General features: G+C 35.9%; 1 protein-coding gene across 2 annotated transcripts in view; it reads right to left on the reverse strand.

Annotated features, from left to right (window-relative positions):
• The window catches only part of LOC139148285 (Golgi apparatus protein 1-like), a 55921-nt gene that overhangs the window by 26066 nt on the left and 2192 nt on the right, over nucleotides 1–27663 (reverse strand). For both annotated transcript variants that reach the window (XM_070719644.1, XM_070719643.1), the window contains exons 2-8: nucleotides 24346–24378; nucleotides 15081–15167; nucleotides 10756–10968; nucleotides 5640–5888; nucleotides 4618–4798; nucleotides 3481–3689; nucleotides 2471–2592 (exon numbers count right to left, since the gene is read on the reverse strand). In XM_070719644.1, the coding sequence (XP_070575745.1) occupies nucleotides 2471–2592; nucleotides 3481–3689; nucleotides 4618–4798; nucleotides 5640–5888; nucleotides 10756–10950 (956 nt within the window). In that variant the 5' untranslated portion in view covers nucleotides 10951–10968; nucleotides 15081–15167; nucleotides 24346–24378. The remainder of the gene's footprint in view (nucleotides 1–2470; nucleotides 2593–3480; nucleotides 3690–4617; nucleotides 4799–5639; nucleotides 5889–10755; nucleotides 10969–15080; nucleotides 15168–24345; nucleotides 24379–27663) is intronic.

Below are 27663 nucleotides of genomic sequence, written 5' to 3' on the forward strand. Positions count from 1 at the left end.
TTGGAGAAAGTGCGAGTTAATTGTCATCCGTGCAAAACGGTCAAGAAAACTTCAGGAAAATAGGAAATCAATGAAATTTACTGCAGACATGGTGATACACATAGGCAAAAGCAATGCTTTACTTCAGTAATTTATCGGTCATGCAAAATGAACGGCCTCTGCTTTATGAGACACCCAACGGTGTTTTGATAAACAGACTGAAAGATGATCTGCCAAACTTCATGCACATAGCGATAGTGCTGCCAGCTAATCTCTTTGCGACATAGGGAGATTCCCAGCGGTTTCCCTAAGTATATTGGGGCTTGGGTGTACAACAATTATCGCGATGGCAGTAACATCCTTGCCCAGGTGAATATAACTATTGAGTCATTCCCTTCAAAACCTTGTATTTAAATTTTCTCGTGACCGCTAAGCCTGACATTCAAGACTATTGAATATTGAAGGTGATGTTTTCTGTAATGCAATAAAATGTGTGAAGGGACAGATTGGGATTCTCACCATCACACTACTCTTTTCTGGCCAATGGTTGAGCCTAAACTTGAAAACTTAGACAAAGAGCAATCTTTAACCGGTATGTTTTTGTAGAATTAGAAAATTTATTTTTATCAGATTGCATTGAATACAGAAATGGTGGCCATTTTGTATTTAATGGTGGTTTCCATAGTGACTTCAAAATTTTATAAGATAGACGGTCATTATAATTTCCATCAGAAAGATAAACAAAAGTTTAAACAGTTTCATTTTTGATACGCATTTTTTTCAGTTTGGTGGGTCAAAGATGCAGTTATGCCCACAGTAGTTTTTTTCAGTTTCTGAAACCATACACACAGTCTTTTATTGAGTTCACAACACTCCAAAAATCTTGCACAGAGAACATACATCAGGTTGTGACAATTCCCATAGGCATATTGAGACAAATACATGAATGTAACATATGCCATTTATCCTATAATAGCACCTACTGATCAACCAGACATAATCTTTTCAACAGCTGTGCCACAATTTTCGCTTAACAGTTGGTGGGACAGCAGGTACAAATTTAAACGAAATAACACTTCTGTAAAAAAAAACAAAGGCCACAAAAATATATCACGATTGATTTCTAAAAGAATGTGGTTGAACTTACCATGTTCATTAATGAACTTATGACAACTCATATTTAATTTATTCATTTGGAAAAAGGCTGTGCTGGTGGATAATGTATATGATTGGTAGAAACAGCACTACATGCCACCATCATATAGTTGTAGCACAGATATCCCATTCACAAAATACATGTTTATCCTCTAAGGAATTAATGCGGCAATCATAACGTGCAAGCAAATGAACAAGAACACCCAGTCATATATTTTTGGCACAACTGGAATGGTAATTTTTAAGTACTGGCATTATGGTGACGTACACATGTGTATGGTATTTGTGTGGCATGGATCTTATATTGAAATTACAAAATGCCTTTGGTACATGAGATGGACATCCAGTAGATGGCATCAATGTGATGACATGCCTTGTCTCTTACTGATCAGATGATGTGATTACCGTACCCTGTGGTGACACTTATGGCCAATATAATCACACTGAGATCCTAAAGTGACACTTTGGTGTTTGCTTAAAAGACAATCTATTATGATGACAATGACATCTAAACAATGAGTCTCTGAGTACATCCCCCTAACTGTGCAATACGGCAATGCCACAACAACACTATTTGCTATCCAGAGATAATATCCTAACAATTCCTATACAATAGCTGGACAGCCCGTACTGATAATCTATCATGATACAACAGTTCAAACAAAATTAAATACATTTAACCCTGCGTATGTGATGTATGGAAATCTGTCAACAACACTACAGACCAGACGCATATGATAATTTTTGAAAAAAAAACATTCATATCACAGATGTGGGGAATTATCAGGTAAACTAATCTGATAACTAATGTTCTCAGAGGGAAGCAGTTGCAAAATGTTATCAAGGGAGGGATTTCATTTCAGCACCACTATACAGGCCTTGTGCACTTCTTATCTTCACACAAGTCCCACATGCCAAACCTGTGCTTGTGTCTGCACTAGATTATTCTTTGATAGTGCACAATGGTTGGCAAATCTGTGAGCAGCACACAACTGCAGGGTAACGCACACAAACAAGAGGGACTATCTTCACTGAATCCTGCCACTGACATGGACACTTTCTATTGGTTCAACCGTTCTCAGCGGTTGCCCTGCCACTTTGCTGACACAAATAAGGGGCAACCACTATTTCAAGGACACATACATGTACCTCTATATGACAACACACAGAAGGTTGTGGTGAGAAACCAATTTCAAAGTGTTCAATCTTACACCCATGCCTCATGGATGCTTTCGGAACCCCTCATCAAACACATACAAAAACACAATATCCCTTACTTAAATAATATAAGGCCATATGTTTTATGGATGGAAGATTTCAACAGTATAATACTTACGCAGCATCTCCAGCATCTATCTTCTTGCAGGCAGTATCCACCACTGGCTGACAGGCTTTCTGTAAGGAGCTGTCAATGCGATAATCCTCTCCCGCATCACTTTCTTTCACCAGTGTTTCAACCTGAACAAAACACATAACCACACGGTAACTCATTGACAACTTGCTTTTTATCTGAGTATTTGCTGTTTTTTGATCTGAGCATTTGATGTTTTTTATGAGTGGCCAGGCCTAGCATCAGGTAAGACATGGCGGGTAGCATTGGACCTTACAGCAGGGGGAGAATGTCCCACTCAGAGTCTGCTTGACCAGTCTTATTGAAAATTAGAGGGATTATTAGTTCTGATAGAGAAAGGCACCATTAAAAATCACGCAAATTTAAATTATGCAAATTAAGGTTTTTCAAGATGTCAGTAAAGTGAGGTTATTGTGTGGATCAAATATGGAATTAAAGACAGCCTACAGTTTCTTGGTCTTTTCCACCTAGTTTATCGTTTATTACAGTTGAAGCTTCCACAAATTATTCTCACTTCATTTAATATACCGGTACACTTTCAAACAGAGTTCTGTAATCTGGAGGCAGGTCTTTGCAAACAGTTACATTGATCACAACAGCAATATGATGTTTCATCATAGGCTGCAATCATGGTGTGGATTGCCACAATCTATTTTCTCAATATCTCAAAATCTCATTGAGGAGAGCTTGGCACAGCATTTGTGTTTACTTTACAGGGAAAATACATCGATCGGGACAGTAAACAAGCTAATTACCCAGCAAGTTCACAGATGATACCGAGACTTTGATCTGTAATTACCAAGGCACCAGTGTAATTCAACTCAAACTTGGGATAGTTTGACCACCAATTTCCTTGGACCTTCAAGAAGTGAATTAATTTTCCCAGGACCATAGAGGTGCAAAATTTTCCCAGGACCATAGAGGTGCGCATACACACTATTATTCTGGTAGCAAAGTGAATCAAAAACAGACATAGTCTAGGACATTGAACTCACAGCATTAAGACAGGTTGGTGAAAGTTGTCCCTGTCTGGCCATTCCCATCAGGCAATGCAGTGTCTTCCCTTGTCTCTGAAGTCCATGGCAAGTTTTCTCAATCTCTTCTTTACAACCAAGAACGATATCTGGATTCACCATGTAGTCCTCCATCAGCTCTTTGCGTTTGTCATATATCTCTCCTTTGCACTCACCACTTACTTTGTTACCTGACATGTACATTACAGAGAGAATTTGCTGTTATATATATGTGGTAGACATTTATTATTTTGTACTACATTCCAGCTGATATCAAGGTACACTATGCCTCACAGGCAGATATTCAAACTCTCATATTTTTACAACTCTTTTCTGGTCGACCACTTGTTGGGGGGGGTCACTTTAAAGCTCTTGGAGTGAGAAAAATTTTCACTGTGTTAGTTTTTCAAAAATCAGAAATTTTATTTTTCCCACCATAGTTGAGAGGTATGGCAGCCATTTGGAATATAAAATATCGGTAAAATGTTATGTAATTTGTTTCATAGTTCCAAACTTTGCACGGTGACCCCTGAATTTTATTCTTGATTTTGTGAGAGAATGGTTGAAAGTTTGAGTGAGGTAAGTTTGAGCAAAAGTTTAAGTCTTTCACTTGTGAGGTGAGAACTACCTTAGGCTCTGGTTACACCTCATGTTATACATTAATTTGAACTTATACTAGCAATCATGGTTGAGGTGTCGTGCAAACAAAACAGATGTTAGACAAGATGTAAATTCATCAGTGCAGACTATTAAAATTAAGGTACAGTGCATGGTGCCATCAACATGTAGCTCTGATCAAGCAAGTACTGGTGTAGATCAACCGTTTTCCTGTTAAGTTTACATTTCACCATCAGGTTAATTTGGTTAAAACTACATGCACCACAAATGTCTCATGTTGTGCATCTTAACAAAAAATTGAACATTTGAAGGCCCTGAAAACATAGATGCTGTTTTTACACACTGAAGCTGCTATAACATACCAAGAAAGTGAGTGAAAATACCTATCATTTTGGCTCAATACCACGTTTTGCTGACTTAGCAGATGGGAAAATGATACTGTCTGGCAAGAAAAGTTTTTAGGTATACAGAAAAAGATCTTTGAAAAAGTGAGTGACTCACCTTTCTTGATTTGGTTTTCAAGGCAGAGAAGAAGAAACGAGAGTTTGGCTTCCTTGTTTTTCACATGATGAAATTCACAGTGATATTTTTTGATATCAGCACTGCAAGTTTTCTGAAGTTTGTAGGCAACTTTGTAATCCTCGGCAGTAAGTCTCTGTCGAATAGTCAGCTTCTCCTTGCACTGTGAATGAAATCAAAATGAAAATTTAATTCTCGAAAAACTCTCATACTTGCACAGCTATCTTGTTTTCATCAGGTAAACTTGTTTAATCATATAGAGAAATGTTAGTGAAAGGGTAAATTCATGATATCACTAAAGTCACAAGGAAAGGTTTTTTCTGTGTTATGTTTGTCAGCTGGCGACCAAACAATATCTGAAGATACCAAAATATATATTATGTATGATCCATGTGTGTGTTTTTCATCCAAGGTGAAAGTATCATCTCCTTTCCTTTGACTTTCTTTATCATCAGGATTATCTATACTACTGAAGGTCACTGGCTCCAAATCCAAAACTTTGCCAACACAGTTTAAATTAAGTAGCCTAATAGACTGCCACATCAAATACAGCAACATGTGAATTCTGTACAACCTGTGGTTATCATTTCAATGTCTGTGCTTTATCAGATATTATATCATACCAGTATATTGATGCCGCAAATAAAGTGATCTGATTGGTCAAGATGTGAAAACACTCACGCTATATTTGCGATATAGCAAGGTTGTAATACAAGTAAATTCTCACCTACAGAAAATTTCCTTTTTTAATATTTCACCCTAGAATTTGAATAGACTGTTATGATATAATAGCAACAAGCCATCCCAGCAAATGGGTATACCGATGGTTTTGACACGCATGAAGTATGTGATGGATACTAGCTATTGAAAATTGACTTCCAATTTTGCAGGGAAAAACAAATTCATACTTGATTCATGGATATATTACCACTACTTTTGTGTCAGCTGAAGAGATATAAAATTTTTTGAAATTTTTCAACCACACTAGAACAAATATGACTTACACTATCACTCATATCATGTTCAAATTTGTGTTTCATCAGACACTTGTAAATCTTGCCATTACCCGCCGTCACTGTCTCACAGAATCGCTCTCTGTCGTTGCGGCAGGCGAAGTACAAGGCACGGTCTTGGTGATAATCATTGGACGACAGCTCGGCAACACGCAGAATTTGTCGCTGGCATTCTTTAACCAATGATTTGTATTTCTTCTGTAGGCAGTTGATGGTGGTGCCTTGGTTGTGGTACTCAACCTATTGTAACAAAGCACACACACACACAAAACAATAAATTTTACAATCATTTCAATCTGAACAGTGCCAGTAGATAGATCTTATCACTCAATTATATCAATTATCAATCATCAAAATGATCACTATCCAGCAACTATTAATATGCATAATCATACTTGTCAATTTACTTATGAAATTACAATGGCTTGGCGAATAAATCATAAGTCAAAATTGTTTTTAAACACAAGATATCATCAATGACAGTCGCAACTAGTAATCAGTTGCTGATACTTGTTGACAAACTGTGGTTACAGTACATCAGAGGTATGCATAGACTCCACAGTGCCTCTGCAGACATCCTCATGCAAAACCTACGTAAGAATTTCAATTTCCAGTTGTAGTGTATGATTGTAAAATAATTGCCAAGTAAAAACTTAGTGCGTGGGTGGGGGTTCCCTGTCCTTAAGGTCAAGCAAGTCAACTTTTTTACCAAAATGTTCTAGTTGTGCTTTTGATGTATCAAGTTAATCCACATCTTTCACTTGTGCCTAGTTTGGACAAAATCAGTTTTATTATGCATGTCTGTGTTACGGCTTTAGACATTATAACAGAATGGCTCCATGGTGGCCATGTTAGATGGTATTACAAAATACATTGATGAGTATATTACATGTATGAACTCTGCCGCATATTGTCTTTGTGCAAAGTTTGAATGACATCTACTGAGCAACATCTGTGACATGGCACTTAACTCATATTTGTGGAACAAGATGACAATTGAATAGCCATATTGGATCATACTGTGAAACAAATTGACATCCATATGAATGCCATAGCACATGAGAATGAGATTGGTATTATCATGTTTGAGAAGTGACTCGGGATAAACGGACCTGCACCTGGATGGACAAACAGATAGGGTCCAAGAATTAAAGCCCCTACTCAATTATCAGATTTATCTAATATAAATATTATTTACTTGATAAAATATTCAATGGAAAACACAAGAATGACAAACTGTTAATGGGCTGTTGACACATTCGCTAATGCGAGAACCAGGGATTGAGAAGGGCGCCTTTAACTGAGGGGACTGATTAAATATCACCGTCACAAAATACTATAAAAACAAAAGAAAATTCAGGATACTTAATCTGTGAAAGAAAGCTAGCATATCATATTTTTATGTACATGTTTTAAATTGCCCATACATAATCAATCATATCTGCTGTCAAAGCTTAATTATTATTAAGTTATTTGACCACTCAATTAATTGCATATGAATTTACATAATCATCAGAAATCCATTAAAGAGATGATCAATTGATTATCAATGATGATGAATGATAAACTAATCATGAAATAAATAATGATATTGTTTTGAGGTCAAAGCACTCTCCAAAAACCTACACTGTTTTGTATTCTTGGACACATGCACTTCAGATGTTCTAGCATGAACCCATCCCACAAAATATCACATTTTCATAATAACACCTGTTTCCCACTCACTAGCTTCATCTGCAGTTCTGTAAGATCCCAAAGGCATCGATCAAGAAAACCGATAAGAAATTACCATTAACGTCACAAATGCCACACTATAAATTTATTATACACTTTGACATGCAGCCAATATATCAACCAATGAGGAAACTAACATCACACATGCAGTGGATTTATAATTTTGTCCATGGTAACAATACCACTGAACAAATGAAACTGCAGCATTATCTGCAGTTTCCAGCAGCTTGACATGCACCATTTCAGGTTCAAATACCGCCGGAAGTATCTTATGCATAAGTGTTGTCACTTTTATTCAATGAGAACATTTTTTATAATTCTGAGGGTTTCACATTCGCCCAATATAATTTTGTGGGTCATTCAATCATGTGTTTTGGAACATTTGACCTAATAGTGAACAACATCCAGTTTAGATCTTCTACTGGGATTTTTGAGGGTACCAGTACATTTACTGCATTCTCTGAATGATAAATACACAATTCACGAATTATTAATCTCTGACTGATTTTTCTTTTCCGTAATTTTGAAATCAAGAGGCCGAAAAATATGGCTGTATAATTATCTTGTGTTAACACTGTGGAAATGACATGAGGAAACAAAGTTATGAAATATACTGTAAGATCTCCCTAGTTTTCGAGTACTGCAATTTTGATTGGTCCCTTTTGGTAACCCTACATGTAAATACTGGTATTTCTCATTGGTATGAATTCAAACATTTTGATCAAACCAACCCAAAAATACAATCTTAATCACAGAATAATGTACGGAACTGTAGCTTATTTTGTCATTAAAACATTCATTTCTTTTCAGAACACCAAATCACATTCCAACCCAAACGCAAGGACTCATGCCCATAGAGGTGGCCATGAAAATAGTCAAACACTTTCATATTTGATATCAGACTATATTATTTCACACAGTAAATTTTTTTCATGCTCAGGAAATGTGTATTCTAATCATGTCTTTACTGATTCAGCAGATGACGGTTTGCTAAAAATAAAATATGTCACAACATCTGCTTGATAAAGATTACATGTATTAGATAATGCATGAGACCTTATTAAAAGAGTTCAGAACCCTGTCATTTTTAACAAGTTTTACTGATTTCTATGACAAAATCAGTATTCTCTAGAATTGATTCTCCTGAAATCAAAAGTATTTTGTATCCAAGAAAAACTTGGGATGAAAAAGCTGAAAAGAATGTAACAATTCTTACAATACTTCCTTTCTTAGAGAAACAATAGCAAGTTAGAATGATACAGAAGAAATATGAAATATGCTAAAGAAACCACAATGCAAGACATTGTTATTGTCTTTGCACAAAATCTTTACTTTAAGCTCTTTCTCAGATAAAACAGCTGCTCTCAATGACAACTTTCGACAATTTTTTCCATGTCATCTTTTAGTTTTACAGTAAAGCTCTGCTCAGTCATAGCGTCATGATCAACAACATTTTTCCTTGATTTGAAAAGATAAGGGTTCATTGATTTGACAGGAAAAGGGAATACTTTCTTTGATTGAGAAAAGCATGTACTATATTGGGTTTGAGTCGCACAACAGACTTTGTTGGAAGGTGCAATATGAATATACACTCTACCGTTCCATAGAAGCATTTTTTATCAAGAGTTGAAGCTGGAAGATGTTATAGGTGGTTTTTCAGTTAGCTTTTACTGGGTTCCCTCTGGTTCATTCATGGTTTCATTCTGAGTTATTACATTGGGGGTTGGGGAGTCTTAGTGTCGTTACCAGGTAAGAAAGACCAGTCGCAATGACCTTTGCCATACTTTGCTGAATTCAATATGCCTAAACTATCAATTGTTATGTTCTCAGTGCCAGGTATCTACAATGCCACAGTGAGAGGGGCTTGGCACTAACTCTCCATTATGAAAGGCCGACCTTGGGATGGTAAGGGTGCGACTCAAAATAATTTGGATGACAATGGGTTGGGGTTATTGAGGTTTCTGCAGAATGACAAGGACATGACAAAGAGGGTGGTCCACACAACAGAGCAAGAAAATACCGGTACAAGAATTTCTTGATTTTATCTGACTCAGTCATACCTAAGACAACTCAAACATGTGCATGTTCCAACAGACACAAAAGTACAGTGTACTTTTTAATCTCCATGTCACACAGAATATTCTGCCCCATTTCACATAATCACCAGAAGGGAAAATAAAAGACTTGAATGTTTCCCCTTTCCATTCTTCGGTGTATTTACAGTGGCAGTAAATACAACAATTTTCAAACAGTTTGAATGGCCTGGTTGTCGACAACGACAGAAATTTCATTCAGTTTAATATAATGCCACCCTGTATCCTTACAGTGTTTTCATATGGTAAGTTCTGCTGTGTATACATACTAGAAAAGATGGCTTGAGATACAGATTTTCAGATCAGACAATCATTGAGGGAAATGGCTGGAAAACTCAGTTCCTTCTGTGTAATATTTCTGACAAGGGTCATGAAATTTACCAATGATATCAGTCAGCACCCACTTTATACGTATGTGCATGATAAAGAATAGACCTCTACAATGAAATCTTCCATGTTACAAGGCATTTGATGTAATATCAAAATAACATGATGGCTGCAAAAACTCTCCGACAGTCAATTGAACACAATTTATGAATAAAACATTTTTGTTGTATTTAATTATGATCCAAAATGTCAAATTCCAACTTGATACAATCAAGCCAAATCTATCTTTATCACTGCCACTTATACAACATGTGCTTGGTACTGCTGCAATAAACCATGGAAAGAGGACCAGCTGGTAAATTACTGTTCAATCATTTTTTTCATTTCTTGGTAGGTAGGAGATATCGAAATATAAACGCTATGTCCATGCTATAATGACATGTGTTTTTCATGAGCTGAGCAGCCTCTGTACAGATCTGGTCTGTATAAATCCTTCTCACCAGCAATTCAAACTGATTCCTTGAGTGTAGGTTTTGCTTGTTACTGGTTAGACTGAGAGATTTTGTAGTGTGTGGTAGCAGCGATATTAACAGTTTCCGGTATCTTTGGGTACATTTCTTTAAAGTTTAAGATTTTAATCTTTGCGGTTGCGTTTGGAGTCAGAGATGATTTAGCCCCTGCATGCAGCTGCATCATCAGTCCAGTTGTCTTTTGGCATATCTATTATGTGACTGAGGATTTTAAGTAGTTTCAGATATTCACTTGGACACGCACATTTATGGAAGTTTACCATATTGAGCATTGTTTTTCAGCTAACTGTAACTTAGCAGCTAGACATTTATAAATGATTGAGATCAACAGAAAAAGGAACACTGATCACGTCAAAGTTTGCAGTGTTCATTTTCCAAAAAACACAACTAAAACAACTAGCTGGAGATGACTTGCATACTTACATTTACAGTATCAATAGAACCACATGAAAACTGATCCACATCGTCTTTACATTCAGCGTAGAAACCATTGATGAGTCTGTAGTCACTGAATATGATGCTGGCCATCTTGGTCAAATACTGACGGCACTGCTGATGGGTGATGTTGTCTTTGTTGTCAAGGAGACAGGGAATGATCATACCTTTGCCTTTTTCCATCTGTTGGCACTCTGGCAGCTGTTCAGGAAAGAAAAAAGTCAGTTGAGACAAGTGAAACATGTTGGTATTCTTTCAATTTGAAAAGCTGATCAGAAAGTATACAAATAAGAGATCAAAGGATGTGTCCATTTTGAGATGTTTTTTTCTAAAAATTGTTACGGATTCAAGTACATGTAAGCGCCCTTTATGGTCATTTGAGGTCAAAAGGTTCCTGTAGAAAAGGGGACTGCACTGATGGGCAAACTTCCTTCTAACAGTGAAACCAGATTGATTTGTAGCAATTGAAAGGAATTTAATCCCTTCACCACCATGGTTTGGTCTTACCTATTATTATCAACAGTGATTGTAGCCCTATTTACATGGCACTGGGGTGAATAAGTTAAATCAGTCAAACCACCCCATGAACTTAAATTTTAATTTGGCATCATGCTCGTCCTCATCCTCAGCCTCAAATGACCTTTGTACATGTAGCTGATGCTGAAAATTAACACTACTCAGCTTCAGCTTCATTTCCAAAAAAGGCTGATGTGGTTCTACCTGAGAGGGGAAAAATGAAAGTCCTAATTATTTGGAAAACATAAACAGTAAACTTATGTAACTATAACGTACAGCCTAATACCAGTCAACATAATTTGGATTTCAGTGAACAACAACAAAATTGCAGCATTTGAACCAATGGCTAAGAATATTGTGTTGTAATCACATTTTGTAAACAGATATTCATATGAGAAGTTACCAAATATTATAAATACAAATGCTGCATACAGTGTTTTGATTAATATTTAAAGTGATATAAACTTGGAGTACATTTTTACACCCACTTTTACACTTATCATTCCATCGGACACAGACGGGCATTGTCGGATATGATGCTGGTGAAGCTGATGCTGCAGGTTCATACTAAGAATCATTTTCAGTTGGACCCCTGAAGCTGAAGATGAGGATGAGGCTACCTTTACCACTCATACTCCACCTCCCCACCTCCCCACCCCCCCGCCCATCCCAAAATGTAGATACAATGTGTAAAATGAACACCTTGGAGCTGTTATAAAACAACATCATGGGAAAACACTTTTCCATTATTCAATAAAAATAGAAAAATGTATCTGAAATTTTATATTCACATGTTGCCGATACAGCTCATTAACAGTGGAATACAAGATACCCATTAACATAGCAGAAACATCTGCTGGCAAAATAATTTTGAAAAACGGACAACTAATACTCTTTTCCACATTATTGTGTTCATGCACAATCCTAGGCAATGGAAGCATAGAACATGCATACAACCTGGGCTTTTTCAGTCTCTCTAAAAATTTTCAGAAATTTCTATGTATTAGGCTAATGACCATTTATGGTCATTAAAATATTCACTTGCATCTAGATTATTTTTTTTCATTAGTGACATTTCATTATACATCTCAAAGGGCTATTAAATTGGTCATGATCTGGTTTACACAGCACAGTGAAACAATGCCTTTCCCCCAAGTGATATGAAAGGAAGTGTTAGCCATAAATAATTCCATTATGAAATGCACGTATCCATGTTCAATCATCTATACAATTCATTTGATGGTACGCCTACGAGCCAGATGACAGCAAAGCCTGAGACCAGCAGGTACATTTAATCACCTGTAGACTCTGTAAGGTACATGAACATATCTAATAAACTAACACAACCTATGTCTGATGTTAGACATACAGTAGGGTAGAATACTGGACCAGAGCTAAGCTGTAGTACAATTCAACATTATCCTAGGGGGTATGTTTGTATTTATTCTCCATTGAAGGTACCCTCAAACAAGAACTGATTTTTACCATTATGACATTTGGCCCAATCTTCTTCAGGTGTGTTGGGTCAAAAGTGTAGATTATGTCAAATTTGATAAAATGAGACTTTCTTTTCAGTGACTTGAAAATGGCCATTGCATGAAAAGAATCATTCCTAAGAGTTTAAATGATGCAGTTGCACAGCTGGAAAAACCTGGGTGCATGGATGTACAAGGCTTGTCTATGTTACTTTAGTGCTGGTATATTGCAAGGCCTCTGTGCACACTGTGCATCAAAGTGAGAGTAATAGGTTATACAAGGTGAAGTCAATGGGCCACCAAAGAAGCCAGATAGATATCAAGCTACTTGTGGCCCTGTCATTGAGTGCTTGGGTGTGGAAGATGGTAAAACAGAAGCCATACATGTACTGTCCAAGAATACAACAGAAGGAACTTGCATGGTATGACTTGGATTATATCATACCAGTATATTGATGGTGCAAATACTGCAATCTGAGTGGTCCAGATGTGAAAATAACCGTGCTACATTGCCATATACATGTAGCACGGTTGGAACAGGTACACGAGCTCTCAGCTCAAGAAAAATTCCCTTTTTGACATTTTATGCAAGAATTTCAACTTAATATCATGATATAATAGCCATAAGCCACCTTAGCAACAGATACACATCTCGATTTTGATCAGTTCACTACGTATCTGCACTTGCTATGGCTCATGCACATGTCTTGAACTGGCCAAACTCTCAAGGTATACAGTCACTGGGTGTGGTTTATTGCTAAAATATATTATTGATAAACCACAGCCCTGTCTCCGTTCACACACCAGGAAACAGGTGCACATTGATGCAAAACATGACAAGCATAGTGTGCATGTTGACAAAAAATGTTACTTCAGACCATGTGTCATACTGTAGCACAAAGGGCACTTTGATTTAAACAGCTGATACAGGCAAGTTCAGGTTCAATACTGAAAATACAAATCATCCAGATTGAAAATTATATCCAATTACAAGGCCACAAGTAGCTTTATATATACATGTAACTGGCTTCTTTGGACTTCACCTTGTTAGTAAATTTATTGTGAAAGATACACTTATGAATTACTGTACCGCATAAATAGCATACTCAGTACTTTTAGGATATCAATATTTTCCTAGAAATATAAGTTGTGGGGTTTTTGAGTATGTACTGTACCGTACCGTACCAAACCTTAACAGTGGAAGCAGTTGATGATATGTCATAGATAAAAATAATGTACAATACTTGAAAACGTGAAAACTAAGGCCGTAAATTGACACTATAATTACTCATATCATTTTTGTTCTTTCAACAACTGAAATAATTGTGTAACGATCATGCAAGCACCGTACGTTGTATCACTTAATGCTCCATATTGGCATACTCAAAACACTTAAGTTTAATGCATGTACACAGGCAGTGAACCTTCATTACGTCATTAAAGTATCTCAAAGTGCCATTTTCACATGGATGATAGATGGCTGGGTACAAAGCACACAGATCTTTTATAGGTCACGTTTGCCTCAGTAAATTCAAATGATCTCACAGTTCAGGAAGTTGTATCCATGACAACAAGAACAAGCCATTTGGGGGACTTCCAAGTCACCAGGGAACAATTTAAATAACTTGATGTAATATACATGATGAATTGCAATATCCCGCTTTCATATATCTGTTCTCATAAGAAACGCCAGCTGTCAGCAACAATAAGACAACATGAATATTTGCCGTCAGTTTCTACCATGTGGCCAACACAAACCATAGTCCAATAACATCAATTTTAATTTTGCAGAATTCATCCAACTACATTATATTTCAGTTTGAATCAACAATTACAAATTAATTGAGAGATTTTTCATTGACAGATGAGTCAAGGAAAGCTATGTTACTTCGGTACCCCTGTTAATTCAGTAAATTTTACCCATAACCAAAACAAACAGAAAACCTTATGAATTAACGATTACATATGGAAGTTCTTTAGATGATTGTACACATTGCATTTCAGATAAAATATATTCATATATACAACTTATGCACCTACCAACACCAAAAATTTAGTATACTTCAAAACAATGAATTGAAAATAATCTGTATGCCACAGGAAAGATACTTTTTATAGTAACTGTTGAATTTTAGCAAGGTTAAAACGTAAAGATCATTTGTAGTAGGATTGGGACAGTGTTAGCTTTCTTGATTTGAAATAATCATTCTTTGAGAAGCAAGTCCTTTGTAATGGACACACTGTACAACAAAAGTTGTGATCTGATTTCTTCAGAATATGTTTGAAATCCCTCTGCAGTGGTTTAGACCGCTACATACTTACCTTTCTCAGTGGTTCCTTGCATACTTCAAATGTTGCCGAGTCAAACCTGATATCCCGAGTCAAATTAAACTTGTAATTCCATAAAAACTGTCGAGAGAAAACATACAAAAAATTCCAATTAATATACACTATTCAAAACACACATACATTGATGCTTTTTTACATCAGTGATGCGAGTATATGTGTGCGTGTGTGCAGCATATTTGAGAATGCACGTTTGTGTATCTAAGAATGAAAGATACATATGAATGAACTATATGTTTCCATGTATACTTTCAACAACACAAGGGTATTCACAGTTTGTGTTTCAAAACATTCCATGTGATGGGTGGTTTGTCTCACTACTGACTTTTTTTACAGCCGAAAATAACTTTCTGTATATGAAAAAGAATCGCATTTACACAATTGGAGAGTGGCTTACACTGTCTGGTTGATGTACATGTATTGCTCCTGGACAAAAGAGTAATTGACAAAGCCTCATTGAAGTCACTCCCAGAGAGGTTTTGGAAGTGAGTGACGAATGAAGAACTGCTAACAACATCGATCACTACTTATTCTTATTGAACTAAATTAGATAAATTGACCCTAAGATCACTGTGTGTCTAGACTTTGAAGTTTGTAACCTCAGTTGTGACTGAAGTGAGTATACAAAACATTCTGACTGTCGGTAGAAGGAAAATCCAAGTTTCACATTATCTGTTAGGCACGTATCCTTTGATCTTCAGAGTTGCTTCCGTTGTTTTAAAATTATGATGAGAAAATGCATGAGAGTACTGCTCCGATATCAAAACATCCTTCACTTGTTACGGATGGGTTGGCATACAATATGCATAGTGTCATCAACAGAATATACTTATGACTGCGTTGAAAGTTGCACAATTTATGATTTCCCCCTGTCTAAATACACTGAGTTCAACATGAGAAACATTCAGCCAATGGTGCTCTGTTTATAGCATAATACCAATTAATTGTTTTGCGCATTAGCTTGAAAATTCATACATGTAAGATTCCTTTCCAACAAAAAAGAGAACTTCACATTTTTCATGTTTTTCTTTTCCTTAGAATGACAAACAAAACTCTCCTTTTACCTGAATTTTGCCATAATTGCTCACTAAACATGTTTCTTTTTCTCTATTGAAAGTGTGTCTCTCAAAAAACTATTCTAGTGACAATGAGTCCCCTCCTAAAAATTACAGATCTTTCATCTTTTTTGTATTTCCTACTATTTTCCTTTTCTGTTCATATTATAGGGTTATTCACAAAATACAGCCCTGTATGGACGAGCGGCCTCAATGAGTGACGTATTGGACGAGCCGAAGGCGAGTCCAATACGTCATTCACTGAGCCCGAGTCTACACAGGGCCGTATTTTGTGTATAACCCTATTATTATACACCTCCCTCCATTAATCGTCCATATAAACTAATTCTATGGTAAATTTTGAGGGATGCGGCACGCGCGATATGAGTGGAACGCGCGCGATTGTTGAAATAAAATTGCTACAAACCCCTGAAAATTGCGCGTCGCGCGTCTCCCGTATTCGGGACTCCGCGTACTATACAAAATACGGAAAGTTATTGGACGGTCAAACTCCCATAGGTTACGGCAGTAGGTGTATAATATTATTGGAAAATAAACATGGCTCTTATCACTGCTAAAAGACAGATCATTGAATCAAATTATTGCAATATGTTGCTTGGATATCCAGGACATTTGAGAATTTACTTGAAATTGCTGACAAGTCTACTTGAAATTTTGACAATTATTGGTGATTTTAATCTTGGCTTGGACTAGCAGCCATGATGAAAACACCCTTCACAGCAGGGCTCTTGTATACTGTTGTTGTATGTTTTTTAATTAAGGTAATTTCACAATATGCTCTTGATCTGCAAGTGTGAGTGTACCACTAACATACACTCAGGCCTGCTTTTGAAAATGTGCTTTTCATGAAGACTTCCATACTGGGACAAAAGCTGGACTTCACTGAATTTCAGCTGCTTTTAAAGTAAATTATAAAATGTTCCAGCTGTCTAAAGGGCAAATTGTGATGATTTGAGATTGTTGTAGCCTGTACCTTCAACAGGTCGGGAAATGACCACCTGTTTGCTTGCCTTTAATAGGCAGTTTAATTTTTGGCCAGGCAAGTGAAATTTAACAGTAACATGCACAACACATGGTTTGCAATAATATCAAGTTTTTGGTTTGCTGAGATCAAAGACAAGGTCTACCAGGTACCAATAGGACAGGTACTATTTGCTACGGCAGGTAGTTTGTCAAAGTTTACACTTGCCTGGATATCTGGTTCTATTTTCAATGAATTTTATTCACAACTTTAGACCCCACTTCTAGACAGTATTATTGCAAAGAAACAATGACATGGTGTCATTGTAGAACATATGCTAACAGGGTAATATCTGCTACGACTATAAACCACAAACAGCATGTGCGAATGGTTTTATCTGACATTTATATTATGATATAATACCGTATATATACAATTAATATTATTTGAATAAATCATCAACATTACTTGAGTGCTTAGTTGAGAAGTTATTTCATGATGTTAGAAAACCCAAAACAAAATAATCTAGCCTTTTATTACTCACTCTGACCATGCTACTTGTTATGAACAGAAATCTCAAGATTGTTTAGGAAAACAAGGCGACTGATTCTGATAATAGCTGTATTGCTAGCGGGAAAAATTTTTGTACTGAATAGTGTATCTTGAACTTAACAAATTAATTCCAAGTGCAAAAATGTATAAAATTTGTAATGATGACATATGCATGTACCGTAGATATTTATATGCAGGTAACACTGCCTTGTCACAAGAGATCATTCTGCTGTATGCACACACATAGTTAGTACAGGCTTTCTTATCATTTCCATGGTATAATTTACATTCTCCACCCATTAAAATAAACACTTTACTCAAAGCCTGTGCACTACGTTTCCTTATTCAACCTTTGAGGTCATCAGAAGGTACAATGTAGACACTCCAAGATAGCTACATTCCTCGATAAAAATTGGCATATGACATGAAAAGGTCTGAAATAAAACAGGGCCTTCATTATGCACTGATTAACTAAAAGGTGCTCATGGATTGCGCGTACCAGAGAATAGGAAGTCTCCCTTTCTCTTTGGAATGCCAGGGGGGGTCAAAGGTCATGTGTTCACCCAGACTGGAATGTCAACATTAAAGTTCACACTGCTGTCAATATATACAGTCAATAGAGAAAATATGTTAATACCCCATGTACAGACAACATTTCAGAACAGTTTTTATACTTCATTGTCTTCCATATAGCATTTTGAAATAAAAATAAACAAATGATAGTTTATCAAAACAACTGCTGATGTTACGGTGGACAAAGGAAGAGAAGGCATTTTATAACACCTGACTTGTATCTTATTCTGACGGTCTTATCATTAATAATACATACATATATAAACAAAAAGCAAATATTTAATAACATGCAGTAAATTAATGCACCAGACAAATATTGCTTACTTTATTGCTAAAACATATGGCTGGGTGCTGATAACATATTTGGGCTAATATTAAACTACTCATCAGCATGTTTCCAACCTGACAATGTACAGTTCATTCCCCCATATAAAACACAATGTCGTCCTTTGGACCTTGTCACAAAACAAATCTGTCTGAAGTTAATTGATTTGTAGGTTTTATTTTCCCTTTTATCTAATAACACATGTATTTCTTCTCAGAATAAATTTTCTACCCTAATCTCACATAGCTTTATGTGCCCATTCGTTCTTTTGTTGAATCGTACAACCACCTTCGCCATCGAACCGTTTATGGTACATGAGTAGCTATAAAACGACCATTTACTGAGCATTAACATTAACTTAAGCAGCATATTTTGCCCACAAAGACGGGGAAAAATCAGACATTCAGAGTTTTAATTTTACGTTCTTTTTTTCCGCACAAGATAAAGGTATATCTATCACTCTACCTTCATATAGACACTGGCTTGACCACGAACACTTGAAAAATATTTTGAGTTAATAAAGTTGACCTGTGTTGATAACCTTTGACCTGTAAGGTTCACCATGTCATCTACTTCTGTACATATACAATACAGCTACACCTATGTCTAGACAATATATAACCTGGCAAAAGTTATTGATACAGCTGAAAATAAATACTCAACCAACTAGAAATGTGCTTTTCACAAAAACATGTACTTAGGTGCTTGGTGACAAATTTTCCAACAAAACTTTGAGAAGTTTGAGAGCATTACAGCATTAATATCAGCGAGTTTCATCAAATCCTTTACTACTATGTTATTTTATCTATATGTGCTAATGCATCTATATAAGTTGAATTTCTATATAAACTGAAAACAGTTTAATGCGATTTTTAAGCGGTACAGCAAGTAATTCATGATTACTAAGTAAAAGAAATGAGAACATATTATACATATATGTACAACACATGCCAAGAGTGTTCTAGAATATTTTCTGATTGATCGCTATCTACTAGGTGTGCCCACCCCTCATACTCTGACACAAAAGCTTTAATTCACAACATTGGAGATATAGCAATTGGCCAAGGTACAGAGGATTCACCGCAGATTTCTAACTGTCATGTGCTGGATTCTATCACTCAGCGTCTTTGTCACAGTACAGAAAGGCCTCAATCTTGAATATTTATGAAGTGTACAAATTTTGTGTACAATATTGCAGTTGCCACGTATCACCGTGAATGTAAGTGTTTACCAGTGTTGGTCTGTGATACCAACAGTCGAATTACATTTTTGATTTCCAATCCAACTCTCCTACAAAATACCAGGAAATGTCAGTGAAGATTTCTGAATGAATGGCAGAATCCTAGCATTACAGCCCGGACCATATGACACACATGAACGAATCGTTGAAAGCTTCTTAGTTAGATGATGATATATGGAGATTGTAATCAATTTTTAATATCGGCTCCGTCTTTGCATGCCCACACACAGGCATTAAAGGTTGGTTTTATTGCACTTTCTAAATTTATCCTCTCCTTCATTAACATAATACCTGAACCAGCTGCTCTACATATCAATTAAATACACAAGATGCACTAGGTAGCGAATGTATACTACTTAATAGCCTGAATATACTATTTTCAGTCTATGCAACACTTGTCACAGACAGTCCACTTCCACTCGGTTTTAATGACCTGTCTCATTGTCATGGAAAGTGTTCAAACATGAATACTACACATGATCAGCAATCCTTCTACTGTTAATATCTACTGCCAAGGTGATTCACCATAACTACATGTATACTTGGTTTCTTTGCCTCTCTAGTTAACACAACAAAGAAAATAGAATAAATGGAGGGAAGTGTGACTATTCAATGTAGAATTTGCAACTACATCTGTGATTATACCTTCCATTTCCATTTTTTTTAATTTAGCCAATTTTCTAAACAATATACTGACACTATTATTACATCTAAATTAAATTAATTTTCTTCTCAGGAAATAGAGTGATTGTGCTACAGTTCACAATCTGTGTGTTGAAACTAGAGGAAACAAGTTAAATACTCAAAGTAATTGCTCATCAAACTAATTGCTGCAGGTTCCACCCCATTAGAGGTAGCATGTGACTTGAAACTGAAATACTTCAACTTTTGCACAAGTTTTTCTCGAGGAATCCTTCAACCATACCAAATCAACAATAAAAATTCCATTTGGAATTCAAGATGGCTACCATCTCTGTGTTAACTCTATAGAGAAATTTTTTTGATTTTCACAAAACTAAGACAATGATAACTATACTTACTATGAGAGCTCCAAAATGACCCCCAACAAGGGGCAGATCAGAAATATTTTGGACATTTCTTGGAGTAAATATCTGTCCCAAACGGACATTCAACCTTTGTTGAAGGGACTGTGATCAAAACATTAAGTTGAATGTTCTGGATGTCTATGTGTTGTTAGGGGGGGGGGGGGGGGGGGGGGTGGGGGGGAAGGGGGGGGGGGTATGTTTGAGGGCAAATATGGGCATTTAAAATTCAGCTTTCATATAAATAGCAAAGTAATACAGATTATTACAGATTATCTGCCGTAAAGAGGAGGAGTTTGACAGCAATCATCCAAAATATTATGTCACCAACTCTAAATCGGACATTAATTATTGAGACTGTGAATAAAGGGCACATCTAGTTAAAACAGTTTTCCTGCAATGTGTGCGAATAACAATTCATGTTTGTATGCCTTTGATATGTCAGGTTCCCATGGCATTATAATTTCAACACTGGGATGTTTCCGTCAAGATGGCTTTGGAAGGAACACAGATTTTGTAAAAACAAAATGAACCCTTTGCCGTATCGAAACATGGAAGATATAATCGAAAGAAACAAAACTATAATACGCTTTCCTTAACATAAAATCAACTGGGTTGGCATTAGTTTTGACTTGCCATCTTCACACTTTTTACTTTCACTTCAATGCAGCAAAGTGCATGTCTTTGCGCTAAGCTGATACAAGTTTTCCTTGATGCAGAGAAATAAGATGAATGTACTAAATAGACAATTCGCAGTACAGAAATCTTTATACTTCACAAAATGTTTCAAGATGTCAATATTCTCTTCATGCAGACTATGCAAACTTAAAGGACACCTAGACGAGTGATAGATTAAGGGACAACACAGACTGGATCAGTGTACCGAAGAGTCTCATTTCACTGCCAGAAAGCAGAACTACATTGTACTAGGTTTAGATTCCCTGGGAATACGTCATTGAAAAAGCTGTTCTTCTTGGAAACGGCTAGCAGCTATGAGGGAAATAACCAGACAGCTACTCATTTGATAATCAGTCCACTGCATTACAAAAACCATACTGCATCATACAATTTGCATTCAATATAATATTTTGGACGTGCAATGCATGCACTGAGGAAGACCGTTATGAGACCCAAGAAAATGTCTTTTCTGTCTGATAAACTACCATGCAATATGACTTTCCATTTCATTGGGACATATATCATCGTTTGTCATTCTCTCATAGATATTTATTGTGTTTTCATCAGTCTTTTTGATCAGTTTTTTTCCTCAAAACAGGAATGTCTACAAGCAACAACAAAACAGTCTGCTTGACAAGATTTGCTGTGATATATATTCAATATTGTGACCTACATGTACGGATAAAAACTAGACATTCCTTCAGCTTGCTCCGATACTATCTGTAACAAGACCTGAGCTTGTGCGCTGTTAATTTGATATGTTTCATCATGGTTATATCTACTCCCCTGGCATAACATACAGTAGCAAATATGCTGGCTGGTAATAGAATCTGGGGGTACCAAACCATTACTTATATCTTGCAGTTTAATAGGAAATGTTGACTGTTTTACGAATTTTACTATACAAATTAAGAACTTTGGAATAACACCATCATATATACATAAAAGTCATGCCCTGCTAATCTTAAGTTTCAGATTCCAATTTCAATTTCTAATCTTCGAATTCAATGCCATCCCCATTGCTGTTGTGAATTTACAACTTTTTGACCATCAAACTAAATACATGTCTGAACAGACCCTGTCAAAATCTGATCTTCCTGAAACCAGCATTCACTGGCCCTGAGCTTAACTCTCTGCTTTCCAATTGTTTTCAGTTACAATGGCCTACTGAATTGTAACTAAGCTGGTCTGATTCAATACACATTGGCAGTCCTGACCTTTTTGACCAAATGGATTCACTGACCCTTGCCTTGTACAGACATCTTCTTACACAAGGCCATGACACGAAGTGTCTCCGACCTAATTCCTTGACCTACGTCTTTCACCTTGGCAATGTTGATTGAATTACAGTTTACTGTGAGAGGTATTCAGGATCATTCCATCAAGATGACTGCCACAGTGGCTGTATTGCAAGCTTAATGACTTGCTGGGGTTTGTCATGTGTATGGTAGATGGTCGTATTTACCCCTCTATTTGAAAGAAAGATACAGTTCTCCTCTACTACATGTAACTACGATGTGTTAATGTCAGTAGTCTCCCTGTTTTTACCAATATTTGCTAAGTGCAATATGTTCATGCATTAGTTTACATGAGGCCAAATGGCAAATAATTCTGCATTATTCCTTGAGTTTGCGAATAAGAGTTTTGCAAGCACAAGTGGCAAATATTTCAAAATAATTCTTGAAGTTTACAAAAAAGTTTTGCAAGTTCCAAGGGGATATCCACAACGATCAAGGCAGAATATAGCATAACCTTGATGTTCACTTGTTGTCTATCCTTGATAAATGTACCTCAGTCTCCATGTCTCAGTAAATGTTGCAATTTGCATATGCATCATGTTTACAAACAAGACTCATTGCAAACAAGCAAATGTTTTACTAGCGATATGTTAGGGTGCACATCTCTGAAACTCAATTTAATTGAGTTTCACAATCAGTCTTCTTACAATTCAATGTACTTTTCCTCACATGTCCATTTCTGTGAATTTTATTCCCATTTCACTGAAAGTAGTTGATAGAATATTTGGCATTCTATATATGTAGAATGTGCTTTTTATAATTTGTTAGGTTTTAAGAGGTGAGCTTGCATTTTTAATGCAATTAATGCAATCTATTTGTGGTTTCTTGGGCACAGTAAGGTGTTAAAGATTCATCAATTTGGTCAAACATGGATTTAAAAAGGCAACTTTCAATGAACCGGACTAGCACACTCCTTCATTTACAAAGTCTTTCTTGCCAACACATGCTATGACACTCAACCCATTCTCTCTTTTCAGAACTTGATTTGCATTGAGCTTTATCAGATAAGGGCTTTCAGGAGATGTTCTCTTCGAACCATCTTTCAAATTTATTTTAAAACCAATGAGTAGTGTTGAGCTTGCAATTACGTATGGATTGGACAAAATCGAAGAAAAAGTGATGTTTTCGGAGAAGTTGTAATTCCATGGATCAGTGAATTTTAAGTTTCAAAGATCAAAAGTATGTCATTGGCATTCTGAGCAGGGGAGCTGTGATGCATCTGACAATTACTTAGTGTATGGGATAAGCTCTGAGAAGTGATGTGAGTCTTCCTGCTGGCTGCATAACTCAGGATCATCTGCAGCAGACCAACGAGGGATCCTAACAGTTGTAACTTGAAACTCTCCATTTGTTCTCCATTTGGCAATTTCTCTGTTTAATTTTAGAGTCAAATACTAACTCGAGATGCTTTAAAAAATACTTGAAACAGACACTGGGTTATAAAATAATTTAGCATCACTAGGACACCAATGTTTCATTTTTGAACAAGACTTACCTGTTGACATGCTGTTGGAATATTATCATAATTCTGAAAGAGAAAACAAAACAGTATTTAAGTTAATTGACCAAGGACAGTGATCAACTCATTATTGCATATACCAATTATGCAGACAATACTGACAACAGTATGACGTGGCAATGCTGCATGTTGTAGCCTGCACATGACTAGCAACACAGCTGCAACAAAAGACATCTGTTAATCAAACAAGAAAAAACTTACTATGGGGCAAAAATACAGGTGTGATTTTAAAACAGAACTAGTCTATACGTAACGTAACTTATCATTGTCATTTCATTGGAATAATACCACAGTCATCATTCAGAACAAATCATTTAAAGCAGTGAACTCTTTTACAACCAAACAGTGGTATCATCAATGTGACCTCATGGTTTTGTATTGCTCAGTCAGACAACTTTGAATGGGTAAGAAAGGGGTTAATGGGTTGGGATCAGGTCCTTTCACTTATTCTTGGCCAATTTCCCATGACATTTTCCAGGTAGATCAGTTAACCTGCACAAACAAGGTTGTCATTTCTCATTCATGAGTGCCGCTGACATTTTTGTACAGTGTGTGTTGGGCCCTTTGGCTTTGTCAAAAAATTTTGGCAAGGTCTTTGTTGTGGGTGAATTTCTTGGAGATAAAGACAGCATGTCTGAGAAGCCCTCAAGGCATTACATGTAATTGTTGTCAAATACGTGAGTAATTGCATATACCACTGAAGCCTTTCACAAGGCAGATTCTGCATATCTAAGTTGATAAATCTTAAAGGCATACTAGGTCTGATGCTGATGATCGTGAATATTGGCGATCTCACATAACTTGCTAAACTTACAACGAATATCAATGGCAATTTCACAAAAATACACACACTTTGTTTCAAAGAGATGGTGCATTTCCAACATGTTTGAAAGTCTCTTTTGTACCAACTTGCCTGGCACATGCATACCTCCAATAAAAGATGAAAATAATGTAAAAATTCAATGAAGGAAATTTTCCACTACTGATGAAAAGATACAGCTATATAGAACTTACATTTATCCACGTAATATAGTTCCAATGGAGTAAAATTGTGATTGACCTGTCATTGTGACAATTGCCCCCTAACAAGGTTTCAGAAATTACACAAGACTGCTGATATGACAACCTTTGTAGTTGCTTTCAAATGCAAATCATTTACTTCATGAACATTTTGGTGTGGCATATGTTATCATTACTGTCACTATCTCAAACTATCTACATGTACCGCTGCAAGATAACTTCAATACCTAGATTTGCTGTACATTCTTTATTTGAGCAGATATACATGTACGGTGCAAGTGTGCCATATGACAATCTGACAACAGAAATATTTTTGTAGTTTGTCTATTGTTTAACATGTGTAATTATCAAATTCTCAGGTTGATAGCCTGTGTCTTCCATTGAAATCTAGTGAAAAGATTTGTCTCTGCCTAATCTTATCAGTAATATGCCCTATACATGGGCAATTCAAGTTATTTGAGTGGCAACAAGGTGTTGAGAAATCATTACGTTACATCATAATAGCAGTTACATAAAGAAACTCACACCATCTGTTTCCCAAATCACAATTGACATTATCTTCCTATTATGCAAGTTACAACAACCTGTTTGTCTGGCCTTCATTTGCATATCAGTCTGGTTGACTGCAGAGCAATGAAAGTGTTGATATGACAGCCAAACTGCTCACATGGCCCATGATTCATTTCTTGCCAAACATTTGATGTAATATTTAATATTTGATCTGCTACCATGACAGATATTTCTCACACCTTATATCATAATTTATAAAACTTCCACCTGTACAAATATTATATATCTTGATACACTGGAACAGGACGGTATTTTACTCCAGTCCTGTGTCAGTTCTCATTTACAATTTCTTTCATACACTGATACTATTGGAGTGCAGTCAACGCATGTAATCTTGCTGTGCCTCTAAATATTTCCCAAATGATCACAACCTGATTCCTGTGGTGAAAATCACATCTGTTACCGTATCACTGATACTCAGATGCTATCACTGGTTTTATTAAACTTAATCCTTGAGTAACATATTGTACCACATCATCACAACCTGAAGTGCAACAGACCATCTGGTTTCAGTGAGTGTCAAATATGCATGACAAAAAGATACGATGGTAATTTGTACAAGTAAAACTGTATATATTGTACTCTCTCTGTCAGACAGGCCTTAGAAAATCTAAAGTACATTTCGACTATTCATATGCATTGATTTTGATGACAGCCCTGACAAACTGTTCAATGAAGGTGATAAAGTGTTACAGATAGCATGGTTAAACAAGAATTCAGACAGCCTTTTCATTAAAAGTATTGAAATGTATTTATGTAACATGTAAACTGGAGCAGTACCAAGAAAGCCAGCAAAGTTAAAGGCTGACAATATATATATATATATATATATATATATATATATATATATATATATATATATATATATATATATATATATATATATATATATATATATATATATATATATATATATATATATTATACTCTACTGTAATGGTATGAGAGGCTTTTCATGTTTCTACTCAGTGATGCAAGAAAGCCAGCAAAGTTAAAGGCTGACAATATATATTATATTATATATATATATATATATATATATATATATATATATATATATATATATTATATATATATATATATATATATATATATATATATATATATATATATATATTATACTCTACTGTAATGGTATGAGAGGCTTTCATGTTCTACTCAGTGATGCAAGAAAGCCAGCAAAGTTTAAGGCTGACAATATATATATATTATATATATATATATATATATATAATATATATATATATATATATATATATATATTATACTCTACTGTAATTGTATGAGAGGCTTTTCATGTTTCTACTCAGTGATGCAAGTCTGCCAGCAAGACTCTATGTATAGACAGTTGAAAAATGTTTATGCTTCAGTTTATACTTTACGTCCGCCCCTTCCCAAAACATACATAACTGCAATAGTTCTATAAGGGATGGTGAAAGTTATAGGGTCAGTCACCTTCACTTTTGATGATTTTTGTTCACTATTTTGACAACGCGTTTTAATGTCAACTACAGGTTCTGGTTCTTCTCTCTAGAACATGTTGAGAGACTAAGTGTTGAGCTTGTCAGCCTTAGCCTGTGCATTGCCTACATTGGATTGTCACTGTTGAAAAGCCAACTCTAGTCTTGACTGGAAATCAAATGTAAACAATAACAGTGCATTTTACACGTGTAGATGCTGCGTAGACAAGCTGAGTAATTTGTT

Source organism: Ptychodera flava, chromosome 13, assembly GCF_041260155.1.
Source record: "Ptychodera flava strain L36383 chromosome 13, AS_Pfla_20210202, whole genome shotgun sequence".
NCBI classification, from domain to species: Eukaryota; Metazoa; Hemichordata; class Enteropneusta; family Ptychoderidae; genus Ptychodera; species Ptychodera flava.